This window comes from Pterocles gutturalis, unplaced genomic scaffold (genome assembly GCF_000699245.1).
Source record: "Pterocles gutturalis isolate BGI_N339 unplaced genomic scaffold, ASM69924v1 scaffold12531, whole genome shotgun sequence".
In the NCBI taxonomy this organism is placed as follows: Eukaryota; Metazoa; Chordata; class Aves; order Pterocliformes; family Pteroclidae; genus Pterocles; species Pterocles gutturalis.
Genome location: NW_010105589.1, coordinates 8193 through 26108, shown reverse-complemented (window position 1 = coordinate 26108; position 17916 = coordinate 8193). Strand labels below are relative to the sequence as shown.

The window sequence follows — 17916 nt, the reverse complement described above, 5'->3', positions numbered from 1 at the left end:
ATGCCCAAATTTTTCACATGCTGTTTGATATTGGGGCCCATTGCTGTTGCTAGCTGCTGAAGAATGCTCAGTGTCTGTTGCACCTACACATAAAAAAAAAGTCTTGGAATAAAATACTTGAAGTCGTACAGGAAAAAGTAACACTGCCATGCACCTAAGTTTTTACTTTAGAATGCCTGCTCAATGGTATCTATTCCAGGCTTCAAATTCACCATCAGTTAAGTTATTTCTATATTCTGAGTAAATTAAAATAAAATTCAACTAAAAAAATTTTCAAACAAGGGACACTTCACTTTTGTCACAAGCACAGCAATTACTCAAACTTTTTTTTTCATTTGCTTATATCACATTCAGAGTAGAGGTGTATTTTCCCTTTTTTTGAAGGTTTTTTTTTAAATACAAAGCCAAGACAAAGACAAATCTTCAGAAAAAACAGGCAGACACATGATCTAGAAATACTCAGTTCACTGTTCTCCAACTGTTGATTTCATGACATTGTAACAGACAGAGTAACAAGCAGGCTTCAGAAATCAAAAAATAGTCTATCTTGAGTTCTAAGGTAGAAATAGCTGAAAAAGGATTTTGAATAACATACCAAGATTTTATTGGAGTCATTGAGACGACTCTTCAAAGCAGCTGGAAGTTCTCCAATGTTAGGCTGTATGAACTTTGCATCATTAATTATGCTTGTCACTTCATCTAGACCTTCCTTTCTGATCTTCCAGTTCTTGTCCCCAATCTTAGACACTAGTTCGGCTGTGATCTTATCACTGTCAGAAAAAAGGTAAAAAGCCCATTTTCTTAGTTATGCGTCTTTCCACATTTGAGTGCTTTAACACCAGTTTTATGCTTCAAAAGTCTTTATAAACACAAAGTTCTGAATTGCAGCAAAAGTACATCTTCAGGTTGCAGAATCCAAACCTACCCAATATCTGTTCTTGGCAAGAGATCCACAACATCATTCCCAGCTTCCTCCTGTTCCTCTTCCTCGCCATCATCCCCACCTCCACCACTGTTCCTGGAAATGCCACGAGTCGGGGCTGGTGCCGTCTGCCCTTGCATCTGCAAGCAACACAAAAACCCAGAAACAGTTATTTTAGCATTCTTCATTTGACACGTAAAATAAAAACCACTTGCACAATACAAGTGTGCTGTCTCACAGCAACGGACTTCTAAAACATGCTATTCAAACAAAACCAGAAATTTCTTAAGTTTGTCCCGAAAAACATGACTACTGGCATAGCTAGACATAACGAGTTTACAGCTGCTTTGGTGAGCCATCAGCAAAAAAACTGGTTCACTTACTACAGATTCCAGCTACTAAAGTTTCCAAGCAGTCTGAATGATACTTGGTAACAAGAGAGCTACACTTCATACCTTTTCAAATTCTGCATCTATCTGGGAGAGAAGGGCTGGCTTCTCATCCTCAAAAAACATTCGCAAAGGAGGTCCCACATAAAGATACATGACTCCCAGCAAGGTAATGGCAGAAGTCCTTACAGCCTGCCAGAAAAAGAATAAAAGCACTCAGTCTTCAAATTAAGGATTGATAATAATTCAGGATTAAAATTCTCAATTTACTCACTGGGTTAGTAGCAGCAAGAGCTGTCTTCACATTACTGATGAATGCTTTGACATTCAGTCTGTGGGAAAAAAAAGATATCCCCCCGTAAGTGAAAACCAATACAAGAAGCACCACCAACAAATCATCACAATATGCTAAAGAAAAAAAAAGTGCCAAGAAGAGATTCATAAAACTAACTTACAAGCAGAAGATACTTGCATTTATAAAATAATATCACAGGCACAGTGTAGATGGTAGCTATTTAAAAAAAAAAACTTAAGGAGATCAGTTTGGGGAATAGCCTACTATGAAAATCAATACAGTAAACACAAGGTAATTTATATCAGACTACTATTATTACAGCTGCAAAGTTTCTTAAACTACGTCACCCACATGATTTCTCAGATTGAAATCCTGAGGGATAAGTCTAAAATTAATTTAAGCACCTGATACATGGCTACATAATAAGGGTGACGTCTGGGTTGTTAGTCTGTCACAGGATCATCCAGAAAAAAGCACAAGTTTCAAATGACAAGAGAAAGAAAAGCAGGTTTAGATTACTGAGTCTTCTATACCACCACTGAATTCAATAGAAAAGAGACAAATCGCGCAAGCTTCCTTTGTGCAGCCTCAAACACTGCTGTTTAGTATGTGTCTACAGATTACCCTGCCGGAAATACATACTTTGGGGAGAATTTACTGAAGAAGAGAGCTTGCTTTCCAGACTTAATTGATGTTACTATCCATTTAATAGCTGCAAAACAACTTGGACAGGCATAGTAACTGTCCAATGAGTCAAATAAATTAGTATTAAGTCTTCACTGCTTAGAAATGTTGTTCTCATGAGTAAAATGTACTACATATGCTTGACCACATTCTGTTACGAGACTGGTGATTAATAATTCAGGAATGCTATCCCTGATTCTGATGGAGAATACATTTCTTACCCTCACAGCACCACAGGCAATAATGGCTGTTTTGCTGACTAAAATTTCATCCTGTTATCAGCCTCAAAATCTCTCCCAAGGAGAGCAATAACCACGCTGGTATATACTCTTCTGTAGGCTGGCCATTTTTGTTGTTTTAAGCTATAAAATATAGCTATCCACCTGGGTGTAGGTGTATGCAAGTAGAACAGGAATAGCAGACATGCAACACCACAGGTCCTTGCACAGCCTACGCCTATAGTACATAAATTTTAAGCAGAAGGCTCTTCAGAGAAGGCTGAGTGAATAACACATTGAGTAGTGTAATAGTATCCTACACTAGCAGTAGCGTCAGATACTTTCATTTACACATTTAGAACTAGAAGAACACCTGGAACAAAAGCTCAGACACACCTGCAGCCACCCTCTTCAGACCAATTTGACAAGAGAGAATGGGTTCTTAAGCCCAGATTAGAAACACTTTTATTCAAACTTCTCTTAGTAATTTACTTAAAAGACATACCCAGAAAAGCCAAACTCCTTAATTGCATTTGAAAGCCAGTTCAAAGTTTCTGACTGGTTTTTTGGATTCTTTTGAGAGAAAGCCATAGCCACAACCTGGAACAGAAGAGAGTTAAGTGTAAGTTTTCACTGGCAAACCAGGTGACAAAGCACTGCAATAAAAGACTGAAGACACCTGTAAAAAACACAGGTCACTGCCAGTAAAACAGAAGCAGCTGGGGTAACACATGAGGAAAAATGTGTTGTGTCACTGTAGAAGAATACAATTGCAATTGAAGCAAACCAGAAGTTCCTAAAGTAGTTAGAAGCAGCCATGGGTGGGTACCTGCTTTGGCAATATTTCAGCAAAGTACTGATTTACTACTCATTACTTCCTCTTGGGGAGGAACTTGTATTGAACTTCTGCCTTAGGAGAGATCTTCAGAGCAAACAAATCACTTTCAGGGAACAGATTAAAATCACAGATTTAGAACTTACTCCTCAGACTGAAAAAACACTCAAAATAATATTTCTCATTTTATTTACTGTAAGAACATCTTTGCTGCTCACTCACCTGCTCAGCAGTCCATGGCAACTGACAAGCCTCTGCTATTGCTGTCATGGCTTCTTTCGCATTACTGCCGCATTTCACATCACCAACCTTGTCTACAAGACCATCCAGCACAACCTGGGCTGAAGTTTTGGAGAAGTTTCCTTTCTGTGCAATCAATGCAACTATATGCAGCTTCATCTGCATCACCTGCAATGTCCACAACAGCAAGGAAGTTACTCATGTCTTCACATATTTTAGACCAAATTTTTTATTTTATGAATTTTTATAGACATAAAAAAAAGGTATGTGTGAGTAAACACAAATATATGCATTTGAATATATAAAAATGTGTTCAAACACATTTGCATTCAGATGCCGATCTCCGGCCCTCCGGGATCAGCACGGCACGCTGAAACACACCAAACACACTCTGGTTTGCTGAAGGGGAACATTGCCAAGAGCAAATGCTACTGTCCTGTATGCAAGCTCCCAATTTATCACCCAGGATTACATAATCTCAGTTTTGCTTTTACATTCTACTGACCTTCAGGTTGTCTGTTTTCCACTACATGGTGCTTTGAACCTGCTGCTTCTCACGCTTGCAGTAGGGCTTTCTGCAGTGCTGCCACACTTGTCCACAACCATTCTCTAACCTGAAGGTCAGTCTACATTTTTGCTAACCACCAGTTCTTTATTCCCACATACAGAGATACATATTTTAGATACACACACCTGTATATATATGAATTTGTGTGATTATACACACAAATGCATATTTTTATGTCTATATGTATATACACACAATCAATAATACTGGGCAGCCATCATCCACTTTTAGATCTTACATATATGTATATACACATCTGCACATCTGGGTATCTTCAAATATTGTCTCAGTCCCAACCATCAGCAGAAATAAAATCAAATTTCAGAGTTTATCTTAGACCACAGATACAACTGTGGTCATGGTGCTACAGCCCTTCAGTGGGCTTACATAGCTTATGTTAAGTAACAAAAATGGACTGTTAGTTACTGAAGGATAATTACCTGAAAATTTGTTTCCTTCCAACCAGGTTTCTTGGCCAGCATTCTTACTAGAGCTTGGCAAGGCATTTCACTTCTCTCCATAAGCTCAACAGCCTAAAGGATAAACATGAAGTTAGCCAGTGGGCCACAAGTCGTAAAACCCAAAACAAACAGAAGTTAGCTCAACTGTCCTGTAAATATTTTCTTAATACTGAACTAAGTTGCAGAAATACTCAGCATAAGAATTTAACAGAAGATCCTCACTATAAGAACACTTTTAGAGGGAGCCCATTTTTACAGGTACTGTGCCAACATTCACATTGCTACACTTCGTTCTCTAACAAGTGTCCTTACAAGCACTATTGGCCATTCCAGCCCTGGGAATTTAACAGATCACTAAAAAAACCCCAAGTTCTGTTAGTTTTTTTTGTTTTGTTTTTTAAAGATGAAGCATATTGTGCATACTGGAATGCTGACTACCCAGCAGAGGTTAACCCTGAATGTCACCTAAATTACTGGTTTTAGTTGTTGTTAGGCTTAACCATTCCACTGAAACAGTAACATCTCTACATTTGAGCAAAGCTGGCTTCTGCAGCAGCATCTCAGTGCAGCCAGTCACCATTTCATAACTTAAGTTAGTCACCTTTTCCACCAAAACTCTAAAACTCAGTTGCAACTGTAATGGTGTAGAGGTATGAACTATTTGTACGTCTACAGCTGATGCCTTTTTAAATATGAACTCTCAAACGTCTTACAACAGATACCATGGGAAGAAAGCCAGGCTTCACATTTGAGCGACAAGATGCTTTTTTGTTTGTGACTACGTGAAGCACTCACCACCAGCTGTGAAGACTGCTGGTACTGCACAAGGCTTCAAACATCAACTCTGTGCTGACTGAAATATTAGTATTATAATCAATTGCTGCCCAACATGCACTCAGCAGGGATGTACTTCCAACTGGTTTTGCTCAATCATTGCAAAACTTTTAGTTTAAACCTAGTTATCTTTAAGACTAAGCTTTAAATTACTTAGGGTTTTAAAAAGACCTCTCTGTATGCATCCTCAATCCACATACAAGCATTTTTGACAAAAACATACTTATCTACATTAAACTAAAAGACTTACTCTGCTCTCGTTATAGAGTAAGAGACAGTTCAAGCTACATAAGCTTTTTATAAGTTTTTTGCAAGTATTGTTTAATCCATCTGAAGCGCTGACATATCACTTCTACTGGTATGTCTTTTAAAAGAGTTACCAGGCCTAAAAAGCTGAAGAAGTTACTGTCCCTACCCAACTCTTTTCTTGTCAACTGCTGCACACTTACCTTCTGAAATTCCTCCATGCAGGCAAGCCTCTCTTTCCAGTTACCACTGTCTAACTGCTGGATACAAGAAGCTGGAAGGACAGCAGCAGCTTTCTCTTCACACACTTCTATCTGCAGACAGATCAGGACCAGGTTAACACCCCACTGTATCCTTTTGGAAAGGGGCAGCAGGCTTAAGGACAGATAATACACTGAAATTACCCTCACACTGATACATTTACCAAATATGAAAACTTTTTGCTGTAGTTTGAAAAGATTTTATATGGATTATAGTTGGGGTCTTAGGAGTTCTGGAAGCTGCTGAATTGTACTGAAACAGAAAAGTAATCTCTGAAAAGTATGGTAAATTGTGCAGACAGTCAAAAATAATCCTGGGTAGCCACTATATACTTGTAAAATCAAGTAGAGGTAACCTAAAATTTCCAATATAATTTTGTATGAAATCTGAAAACATTCACAGCAACAAACCAGCAGTTGAGAAGGGTGGTTGGGAGAAGACATATCTTCTGCATCCATTTTAACAAAATGAAGAATTGAAGTTATTTAGTATACAAAAAATGACAAAAACTTCCCTTGTTTCCCTGGCATCTGTATCACCTTCAGGAAGTAGATACTCACTTTCCACTGTATAACCAACAGTATAAACTGCACACATAATGGAAAGTGTTCATTTTAAGCAACACTCTAAAGATAACTGACAGTTCAAAAAAAACTTACAAATACATCTAGCAAAGCTTTAATAGCTTTTTGTTACTGTTTGACCTACTGATAGGTTAGTTTACCAGGTTCCCTACCAAGAAGATAGGCAGACACTCAATTAACATCCAGAATTCAGTCATTTTCTTGAACTGTAACTTAATACGAACAGCACAGAATAAACTTGCATGAGTTTAATTATTACAGTATTTACTTCAGATTTGAATGTAAACTCCAGAACACTATATTCCCAGGCTTTTAGTACCAGACACCTTCAGCAAATCATGCATCCTAAGTTACATATAAAGTAGTCACATCGTTACTTTTTTCATCTGTTCCTAGTTCAGGGACAACATGACATCCACTATTGTATTAACATGATTTATTGTTTACTGTCTTTATACAGCCTGGTACCAACAGCAACCTGAAGAACAGGTGTGTGTTTACCAGAACGTATCAAACATCCATTTTACCAGTTATGAATTCTATTTAAGTGTATTGCCTTCCCTTTTCCTACCAAAAAAACCCCAACTTCAGTGAAAAATTCCATAGTAGCTGAAGAACTGATGAAACAAAGCTGCCTATATAGAGGACTTCATGTTGCAGAGAACAACAGAATACTCACGGAGAGCTCCGCTTCAAATATTTCTTTGGTCTCGGGACCCTTCTTGCCTTTAGCTCCAGCACCTCCCATACCTGCAGCTGCAGCTGGTTTGCCTTTCTTGGGTGGGCCCCCAGGCTACAAAGGAAATGGACAAGTTAGTCAAGATCAACCAGGTCTCTTGGTCATCAGATACCAAAAGAGCTGCTGTTTTTCCACACTTCTACATTCTAAAATGAGAATGACAATAATAATAGAATATACAAACAAGCGATACACAGTACAATGTCTCCAGTGGTCTATCATTATTTCAATATCAAAATCTGGTATTAAGATATAAGTGACAGGACAGTTTGTATCATCAAAACTGAGATTTCATCAAGTACATTCTCGGAAAGCCCCAGATTCTTTTTGTTGTTGGGCTCCCCTACTCCTAGAGAAGGACAGCATATCCTCAGTGGAAGGAGACACCCAACAGGCCACCTTTGATCTTCCATAAGTAACTATTTGATGCAATCAGAGACAACTGACTGTCAGACCAGCTCTTGGCAATCTGTTACCTTCACAGGGGGTGCTTTTTTCAGTGGTCCTGGCTTGGCTGCTGCATCTTTTGTTTCTTTATCTCCACCAGTCCCTGAAAGAGCAGGGGTCTTTCCACTAATAGGCTTGCCTTCTTTTTTCTCAGCAGCTCCTCCTGCCTTTTTACCATAAACCAGTTCTACCTTCTCAGCACACTCTTTAATCTGACAAGCAGTTAAAAAAAATAAGGGGGGGGGTGGGGAGAAAAGAAAAAGGCTATTTAGCTACCACAACTGGATGTACAGCATCCCTCCAACAGCAGTGGCTCAAACTTAAACTCTTCATGTTTTTTCCAGAGTGGTAAAGTAGTTTACTTCACAAAATTTTGTCATCCTGTGTTCCTTACAGTAGTAATGTTAACCAGTCAATGGCATCAGCCACCACTGTATTGCTAGAATAATTTTCCGAGTTCAAAATGAAGTGCATTTATACACACAGAAAGCATTGACGTGTCGTGTCCCCCCCAACATTTATAGATGCTCTACAGACTAATTCTTAGCACCTTAAATTATAAAACCATCATTCACTCAAACCTGTCAGCTTAAAAGCATGAAAAAACTTTGTGTTAGCAAGTAAGTCTTTACTACCAAATCCTGTCTAATAACACAGAATTAAACATGTGGTTGTGACCTAAAGCCCTGAACTCTGTTTCAGACAACAGGGAAAGTGTTCACAAACAAAAACCCCCACATACAACCAACCAACAACAACAACACAACCCAAACCAAACCCCACAACCCACCTCATAGACAATACAGCCTTAAAGCCAAACAGATACTTTACGCAAGAATGAAAGGGTGCAATGTTAACATACCAATGCATTTTAGGTAGAAGTCAAAGAAAAGATGCTTGATAATCTAGCTAGAAATAAACAGATTTCCCAATTCCCTGCAACATCGCTGATTTAAGTAAAAATAATTTTCAAAAATCTGTACTGAAAGTCACTGGCTAAAGCATCCTCTTTTGTTTTCTCCAGCCTAAGATGCATCTTAAATGGAGCTGTTTTTTCCCCCCTCACCAGCATTTATGGTAACAAACTCACCCGATCAAGCTTTAGTTTGTCTACATCTGCCAGAAAAGGATTCACAGCTTTCTCTCCAGCCACTTTCAAGGCAGTGCCTAATGCTTCAAATCCAGCATCTCTTACTTCAGGAGCAGAATCATTGATATGCTGCAGAGAAAGACAAATAGTACTGCACGACTTGCAGCTCATATCTAAACAGATTCTTAAAGACACCTTCTGTATAAATCCACTCTCCTTTTTTAAACCTACATCCACTACAGAATAATCCTTAATACTCCACTACAGAAAGAAAAAGGTTACTTTTCACTTCTGTTTTCCTATGTACCCATCAAGTTTACTGTTTCTCAGACATAGCCAGTTTCCCATCTTGGGATCTTTCACACAAGAAGGTAGTCATGCTTTAATAGATGCTGCAACATCATTAAAGTTCCACAAGGAGTTTGAAGTTCTACAACACTATTCAAATCTCCATTTCTGAAGCCAGGGATATTCCCCATAACAAGGAAAGGGCTATTTTGCAATGAGAAACAAGTACAGAGTTATCAGTTACACTGGCAAATGCTCTAGTGTAACTGCAGTATATGAATGGTTCTTTTATTCACAGTAAATTATATGTAGCATTCCAATAGAAGCTTGCTAGAGATGTCTGCAGTAATCAAGAAGAACAGTGCCCAGAAGTTTAACAGTTGCAAATCACTGTCTTAATCTATTATAAAAATGGTGAGTCTTCAGTATCAGAAAACTAAGAAAAAGGAGACTAAACTGTTCCCATGACTGACAGTCATCTTCAAGTTTGACATCAGTCAACACTGACTCTGATGTCTACACAGCACACAAGAACTCTTCAGTCCTTGCACTACCAGAAGGGTCTTTCTCCCAAAACAATCCAGTGCTTCATAACAACAGTGCTTGAGTCAATGTCAGAGAAGTACCAGCTCCTCCTGCTTTACCTTGAGAAGTGCAGCACAGAACGGTTTTAACAGGCTTTTTGGCAGCGTAGAAGGTGTGCAGTGGCGGAAGCTTCTTGCAATGAAAAGTGATGTTTGTTGCTTAATTGTTGGGTTTTTGTTGTCCATCACTGCCAAAACATCTTCACTTATGTTCTGCAACGTGGTCTACAGGGTTGGATAAAGTCATTAGTTTCAGTAAAGTAAGAGAAAAGCAAATCAGAACTAGAGACCCATTCCCAGACAGTGGGAAAATTGTCACTCTTACTTACTGTAAGAAAGATTGCATCAATGGCCTCCTGCAGTGCCTGCACTACCTGAGGCTTCTTCTCTTTAAATTTCTCCAAGATTGTTGGAACAACCTACAGAAAAGGGAAAACGAAACAACAAAGTCAACCCACTCTTCACTATTATCACTGCAAAGCCTGAAAGTCTGCTCCCTGGTAGTTTGCAGAAAAGCAAATAACGCAAACACCACTGCTGCCTCCTCCAGGAGTACACAACAATAGTAGGAACTAGTTTATTCCAGCTGATTTCCGCTGTTAAATTCATGCCAGTCCAGATTTTTGAGCAACTTCATGGCAAAGATAAACAAAAGGCAGCTATACAAGTGCACATAATTACACATGAATACTCTGGTTCTATTGGTCTGGAACACAGAGCAATAGAATGGAAATTAAACAATCTCACAGCAGAGTGCTGTGCTCTTGCACTATAAGGATCCAAGGGGGTATATAACCTGTTCTCTCTTTCCCAGCTTCCTGACAGCACTCAGCATGGCTCCTTAAGAAGCCTTTATTTGACCCACAGCTCACAAGACCATGGTTCTAAAGCAACCCAAATCCTTCCTGGAGCAACATTTTTGGGGATTTATCACCTTGAAAAACCACACCTGACACTCAAGTATGCCACACTGGAATTTCACAGCAATTTATACCCAATCTAGCTGCTCAGTCACTGCTGAAAAATAAAATAAATCAATAAATAAACGAAAAAAAACAGCAACATTTTTGGGGATTTATCACCTTGAAAAAACCACCCCTGACACTCAAGTATGCCACACTGGAATTTCACAGCAATTTATACCCAACCTAGCTGCTCAGTCAGTCACTGCTGAAAAATAAAATAAAACAATAAATAAACAAAAAAAACCAGCAGACATGTGCCCATAATAACAGCAGCTCCATTCAGGTACGGTCTCTCTAGCAGAAAGACACACGCTGACCTAGGCTTGGCTGGCATCCTTTGGGGGCCGCAACTTGCAAATTCCCTGCTCAGAGACTTTAGCACTAAAAAAATATTCAGTTAATCCAGAATGGCACCATAAAGACCCTCATACATGCCACTGCAGGTGGTAGACACCCCTAAATCTTACAGGGAACAACGTCATAGGAAGGAAATATTTAAAATCATTAAGTCTGTGGTTTAGGAGATGATGCAATTCATAGCTGCCATGACAGTACTGAAAAACTCATCCTCTCAAGGCCATTTGCTTGTCAACCATGGAGCTATCCCATTACTTCAGAAGCTCGGCTTTTTCAGTACTAACTCTGTAGCTAGGAGGGCTAACCTTTAAAACACAAATCAAGTGTACCCAGGTGTAAGAATGCTGCTTACAACTAGAGACAGCTTTCAGAATGAAAGAGACTTTGCCCAAACTGTTGTTCAGAGTTCAGGAGACTTGAATGTTTCTGAAGCAGTGAGATCCAGTAACTTTCCAGTTCATCACAAACTGTAACACTACTGACAGCCAGACACAGCAAATACCTTGTCGAAGCTTTGCCTGCATCCCTCTTGTTTGTCCCAAGAAAAACCTGACTGAGCAGCTTAAAGAACACAGCAACATGGACCTGAGAAACAAGTGAGATAACTGCAACAAATTAAAAGCTCCCTTTCTTTCCAGAGACTGGCTAAGCTTCCCTGTATTCCCTGATATTAGCTTTTGGTAAGAAAAGAGTAGCAAAGGAAAGCAGAGAAGAGCATTAAACTAAATCCCCAGAACTTTTTGGTAACAAAAATCTCAGTAGTTTGGTTATTTAAAGCTGAATAAAAAAAAAGCTCCCTTTCTTTCCAGAGACTGGCTAAGCTTCCCTGTATTCCCTGATATTAGCTTTTGGTAAGAAAAGAGTAGCAAAGGAAAGCAGAGAAGAGCATTAAACTAAATCCCCAGAACTCAAAAAATCTCAGTAGTTTGGCTATTTAAAGCTGAATAAAAAAAAAAAAACAACACAACAAAAAACAAAACAAACAAGAAAAACCCACACAAACACACAACAAAAAACCCAGACAACAATCAAACAAAAAACCCACCAACAACCCTCCCCCAACCTTTAAAAAAAACCCCAACCAAGCTAAAACATACATCACAGAGCTGCTAAGTAGAACTCAGGTTCAGAAGCTATTTTTCCACTGTGACCTGCAAATCCATTTCTGTGGGTATATCTCCAGATGAGGTAATGTAAATAAAGTTCATTTCATGGCAGAGTAATTCAGAGTTGTCTTTGTACAGAAGATTTACAGCAATACTAAGCTTCATGCTGCTGAATGTGAATAAAACAAGGTCCTTTTAACCTTAAGCTGCAAGATATTTTCCTGCTTACTCCATTAAGGAGTAGCTAAGCATTCATAATTGTGCAAAGAATACCTTTGATAAATACCAAGGTTTGACAGGCAAGGAAAAAACAAGGCAGCAAGCTATTTCCTGGTGTCCAGCATCAATAAGACAAGAAAAAAAGTACATGCTCTTACTTACATGCCCTGCATACTGCCCAAATTTCTTTCGGAGGCCAGTAGCTAGCCCAGCAAGGCATTTGGCAGCCAAAGCAACTAACATAACATTTGTATCCTTCCCAACAACCTGAAGAGAAAAAACAAGGAAAAAACAAGGCAGCAAGCTATTTCCTGGTGTCCAGCATCAATAAGACAAGAAAAAAAGTACATGCTCTTACTTACATGCCCTGCATACTGCCCAAATTTCTTTCGGAGGCCAGTAGCTAGCCCAGCAAGGCATTTGGCAGCCAAAGCAACTAACATAACATTTGTATCCTTTCCAACAACCTGAAGAGAAAAAACAAACAAACAAAACAACGTGAAAACCTGAAAATCCAACTTTCAGAGACTTGGACTGTTCTTAGAACAGTCAGTGGGCTGCAGATTGGGTTATTCCACCACTGTTCCAGCTAATAATTTTCTGCTCATCTGTATTATCTCAACCATAACTTTCAAAGTATAATACAAATAAATCATAGCAAAAATTAAACTGTATGTGCACTCTGGGTTTTATTATTACCTTTTTGAGAACTTTCACCAAGTCTGCATAGTCTCCTGATTCCAATTTGGGATTTTTCACCAGCAGTTCAACAGCTTCTAGAGCTTCTTTCCTTTCTTGCCACTTTTTTGCTTCCTACAGAGCAAATAATTTACATTAATTATAATTGCAAACTGTTCTAGAGAAGCATACTTGCCACAAACAATAGACTTTAAAACTCAGTTCTATCCTGAGAAACCCAAAGTCTCCCTACAGTTCAACGACAATAATTGCAATGAAACATGAAATACAGTCCTTTCCCAGGATATATCTCCTTAAAACTGCAGCTTTCTTGCTAGTAAATCAAATTCTGATTTAAATTTTAGCAGTAAAGCATCCATTGCAGAATGCCAGAAAATCTTAAGACTCATTAGCCCTACACGTCATAGAACTAACTGCTAGTATTTAAGTTTATGCTTACTATTTTCTCATAAAAGTCTTTGGGAAGCTTGGAAAGAATTTCTACAGCTTCAAGCAACTCATATGCATCTACTTGTGGTACCGCCTCTTCCTCATCATCACCTCCTGCAATCAGAAGAGAGAAAAATATAAGCAGAGGGACAAATGAAGTCTTAACTACAGCACCACCAAAGGCTCATTGTTTAAAAAAAAAACATTTACTATCAGCAGTTGTGATTTTGCTGTTCCAAAGGACAAACTTTCATATAAAGCTTCTGCCCCAGCCACGTTTTCCTGTTGTGTACTGCACCCCACGTGTTTTGCACCACTGAGTAAAAAGCACCTTTACAATTTAATGCATTCCTTCACAAATAATATCCCAGCAATATACTTTCCAACAGACTTTGGAGATTTACCTCCATCTGCATCTCCTCCAACTGCCTGCTGCTGCTCAAATTTTGCTTTCAGCTCCTGTTGGGAACGCAGGAACCTGGTCTGCTTAGGAGCAGCCGATGACACTTTGACCCACTCTTCTTCCAGTTCTTTTAGCTGCCAAAAGGGAAAAAAAAAATAAATCATTGTACCACAGACATTTTGTACACACCCCAAGATCAACCAACCCTTCATGGAAAGCAGTGGAGTTTTCCCATTTCAAAGCCAGGATAGCATTACATTTCAAGTTCTTTTTTCTGCCACTAAAGTAGTGACTTCCCCTTCACATTCACCGTTCAGAAGCTTTTGACCAAGTATATCCACAGAACACCACCTCCAAAAAAATAATCAATGCAAAATATTTACACACAAACTGCAGAACAGTCAGAACAGTGCGACCCCTCTGTAGAAGCTTTAGAATAAAAATGGCTGAGCATGAAGGAAGATCTTATGGTTACAGCCACGCTATTATTACACACTAAAACTAAGATGAAACAAACATGTTGAGCTATAGTTGATGAGACAGTTTTGGTTTTTTTAAACCATGCCTTTTTCTAGCAAGTAACTGCTTTCCACCTGAATACAATTAACACAAGTGGGTAGGAGGGATGAATGCACAAATAATTTTACAATGTTTTTAAAAAATGGAATGTTGCATCGCCAGTAGCAGTTATCTATCATAACATAATGCCAATTCCTGAATTGGAACACTCACATCCTGAGCATCACCACCACCACAAGTCTGATGGGCTATGTAGAAGAAAAAAACGTCAGGAAAAAAAAACTGAGAAGGAAAATGGTTGACCTGCAGACTTTCAGCACAGGGGTCTTTTACAATGGTAACCAGCTGCCCTCGGGTTAGGTCTCCAAGAAATACCATTCTACTTTGCAAATCCTCTCCTCAGTTTCAACACAAAGCTTCCCCCCCAAAAACTTCACACGTATTCAGAGCAACAAAACATTGTCACAATTTCTTTACAAATAAACAGAGAGGAACTAGCACTTTAGGGAAAGTTACAGAAAGCTAAAAAAAAAAAATGTTGCTGTTACTGAAAAAACCCAGCTTTGATTTTAAGAATGCCCAAAACCACAGGATAATAGAACGTGAGAATTAAAGGGTTTTCTCGAATGTTTGGATACAGAACTACTTTCTGCCTACCTGAACAGAGTTTATGTTCTGCAATGGAGGTCTCAGAGCATCCCTTATCCAACGGTAGATCTCCACAGCAAGGAGTTTGGCTTCATCTCGAACAGCCTTTTCCCGAGACTCAAAAAGTTTTGGCAATACCTTAATGATTGGCTTCAGCGAGATTATTTTTGAACCAAATTCACTGAAAGTTAAAAGCATGGAATAGCATCAGTGTCCAGATAGGAACCAGAGAGTGAGCCACAAATAAGAATTTACTTTTTTAAAAACAATCTATGCAATGCTTCCAGTGCACATTTAGAGACTGAGTCATTTACTCAAATCGTTATTATAGCTATTATTTTGTGATGCTACTAAGCTACTGTAAAATCTAAAGAATATTTGTCCTATCATAACTACCCTCCACGCCCAGCTTGGAATTACAAAATCATGCCTCCGAAACTACTTCAAAGCACTCAATCCAATCTGCTGCTTAAATCTCTTCCCTTGCCAAGGGGGGGAAAAGAAAAAAGAGAAAAGTGTCCTTAGACCAAAATTTGTATGACCTACTTTTTTTTTTTTAAACACATCAGAATAGAATCTCCTTTGTCTATCCTTGGAGGCAAACTATAGTAAAAGCATTAGTGACTCCTCCACTTGTTGGACCAGATAATTATAGTGAGCCTGGGTCATCTTCACAGAAAATACACGTGTTGAAATACGTGCTGCTGGAAGGACACATAGAACAAGTTTCCCCAGCCGATCACTCTTCCCTATCAGCAGATCCTACAGCTTGTTGAACCTCATACACTGAACATCCTTTTTCAATCACTGCTGAATGAAAACATGAGAACTTTCTTCTCACACTCATAGTACAGTTAACTGCTACAGTTCTTAAGCATAATTTCTAAATCACCTCAGAAGTCATAAATGCTTTTGAATCCAAAAAAGTTATTTTTTTGAGAATTCTAAATTAACCTTTCCAATCACATTTTTTCTTCTGCTTCCCTCCAATCAAGTACCACATGAAAAAAAGCTCGTAAATGTGGCTACTCAGGAAGTAAAACTTATGTCTCACTTTCTAAAAATTCTAGTGCTAAACTTTATATTGCCAAGCCCACTTTCAGAAATATTAAGTATTAAAACCTGCAAAAGAGGATCCAGTCTCAGAAAACACATAACTTAAATGAAGAATATGAACAAATGAGTTGCCCAAGATTTTTATCTTTCTACCATGCCTCAAAAAAAGAACATATGAGGAAGAATAACAATTTTCACAGGTATTTATCTAATTTATATAATATTAATCTAATTCATACAACAAAACAAGAAAGAACAGAAACCTTAGCACAAGATTAAAAGTCACCAGAAGCTCAACTAGTTATGCACCCAAGCTACCCACCTAGGTACAACATAGAAAAATTTTGTTATCAGTGCAGAAACCCTGTCAAAGCACAAGACAAATTTAGGCAGCAACACAACCCAGAAGCAGAAGACACAGATTAAGTCAATAGGGCTCCATGAAAGAATTTCATCTTGCCACCTCAAAGATAATAAAATACTGCATATTAAAAAATAGGCACATGCGGCACATTTTACAGACATAATGAGTTGAAAGATATTGAGGAAGGTTATGCAGGTTTCTAATTACACGGTAGTGTGATTAGATGAGACAATCAAAATAGCTAAAACATATTGTTAAATGTGGGACAGCAGTTTCACTTAGTAGAAGCACAGGTAATGTACTAAGCCAAATGCTTTATTTTAACTTCTGTTACAGAAGCCTGAAACAATTAGTTTAACGAGGACCATCTACACATACACTTTAGCAAGTTCTCTAAAAAAATACCTAGCATAAGACACTCTCCATCGATACTATATAGTTGTCACATGAACTACTTTTCTCAGAAAAAAGTATTCTATTAACATCAAAATTATCTTTAAAAAAAAGAATCCAACAGACAGTGAATTATATATACAGCAAGTATAAGAATTTGATAAAACGCCAATATTTTTCACTCAGCTCAAAGGCAGCAAACATACTTGAAGTGGAACAAAAAAAGATGTTACATATCTAATCTTGAAACCAACTACCCCGTCTTAATTAAATTGGATTTTAGTTTTAGGGAGCATTATCAGCTTTTCTTTTTAATAGTGAAATTATTACACAGACATTGGAAACACTGTGCAATGAGCTTTTTCCTTTTTTCTTTTTCTTTTCTTCCAAAAACACACACAGTGTACCCAATTAAAGATGCTCACATCAGGGAGGAAAACAGTGGGTTGTTTTGTTTTTTAAAAAAGGTTTTAAAAAAAAAGACTACGTTTTAGTTTTCCCATCAGTGAGTTTATTTCAGCTCTTCAGAAGAGAAGCTCAACAGCCTGGAACAGGACACACCAAACCTGCCCTCCTTTCAGGGGTCCATTGTGAAAAATGTAAGTTTGGTAAACAGCTGCCATGAACCAAAGCGATCCAGATGAGGCTCCTACAAAGACATCCCTCACATCTGACAAATCTCATAATGCTCAACTGTTGTCACAAAATACCAGTTCAGTAAAGATACACCCTATTCAGCAGTCACAAGGACCTGCTAAAAAGACTTAAGCAACAAATTAGACTCTACATACTGCTGGGTGAGAGGGTGCAAAAGAAACACAAACACCGAAACAAACCACAAACTAAAAACTCAAAGCTTACCTTAGTGCTTTCCTCAGTGTCTCGATACATGCTACTATGATTTTTGGGTTTTTGTTGTCCAGACCCTTTAGTAATTCTTCTTGTACTGCCTCTCCTTTCTCAATTTCTATATACATGAGACATATATCCAGACCCAGCTCTTTTGCTCTGGCTTTTGGCTGATTGAACACTTTATTTACAACTCCAGATGCTACTTCTCCTGTTGTCCTGAA

The 17916-nt window shown here is 38.4% G+C and overlaps 1 protein-coding gene across 1 annotated transcript in view; it reads right to left on the bottom strand.

Moving 5' to 3' along the window:
* Nucleotides 1-17916, bottom strand: part of CKAP5 (cytoskeleton associated protein 5) — a gene marked incomplete at its 3' end in the record, with an annotated part of 35555 nt that overhangs the window by 15650 nt on the left and 1989 nt on the right. The window contains exons 3-22 of the mRNA XM_010087457.1: nucleotides 17705-17911; nucleotides 15040-15211; nucleotides 13865-13997; nucleotides 13471-13574; nucleotides 13032-13145; nucleotides 12695-12799; nucleotides 10015-10104; nucleotides 9746-9910; nucleotides 8814-8942; nucleotides 7753-7935; nucleotides 7217-7330; nucleotides 5896-6006; nucleotides 4592-4684; nucleotides 3566-3751; nucleotides 3014-3108; nucleotides 1586-1643; nucleotides 1378-1503; nucleotides 926-1062; nucleotides 596-770; nucleotides 3-83 (exon numbers count right to left, since the gene is read on the bottom strand). Coding sequence (XP_010085759.1) covers nucleotides 3-83; nucleotides 596-770; nucleotides 926-1062; nucleotides 1378-1503; nucleotides 1586-1643; nucleotides 3014-3108; nucleotides 3566-3751; nucleotides 4592-4684; nucleotides 5896-6006; nucleotides 7217-7330; nucleotides 7753-7935; nucleotides 8814-8942; nucleotides 9746-9910; nucleotides 10015-10104; nucleotides 12695-12799; nucleotides 13032-13145; nucleotides 13471-13574; nucleotides 13865-13997; nucleotides 15040-15211; nucleotides 17705-17911 — 2578 coding nt within the window. The remainder of the gene's footprint in view (nucleotides 1-2; nucleotides 84-595; nucleotides 771-925; nucleotides 1063-1377; nucleotides 1504-1585; nucleotides 1644-3013; nucleotides 3109-3565; nucleotides 3752-4591; nucleotides 4685-5895; nucleotides 6007-7216; nucleotides 7331-7752; nucleotides 7936-8813; nucleotides 8943-9745; nucleotides 9911-10014; nucleotides 10105-12694; nucleotides 12800-13031; nucleotides 13146-13470; nucleotides 13575-13864; nucleotides 13998-15039; nucleotides 15212-17704; nucleotides 17912-17916) is intronic.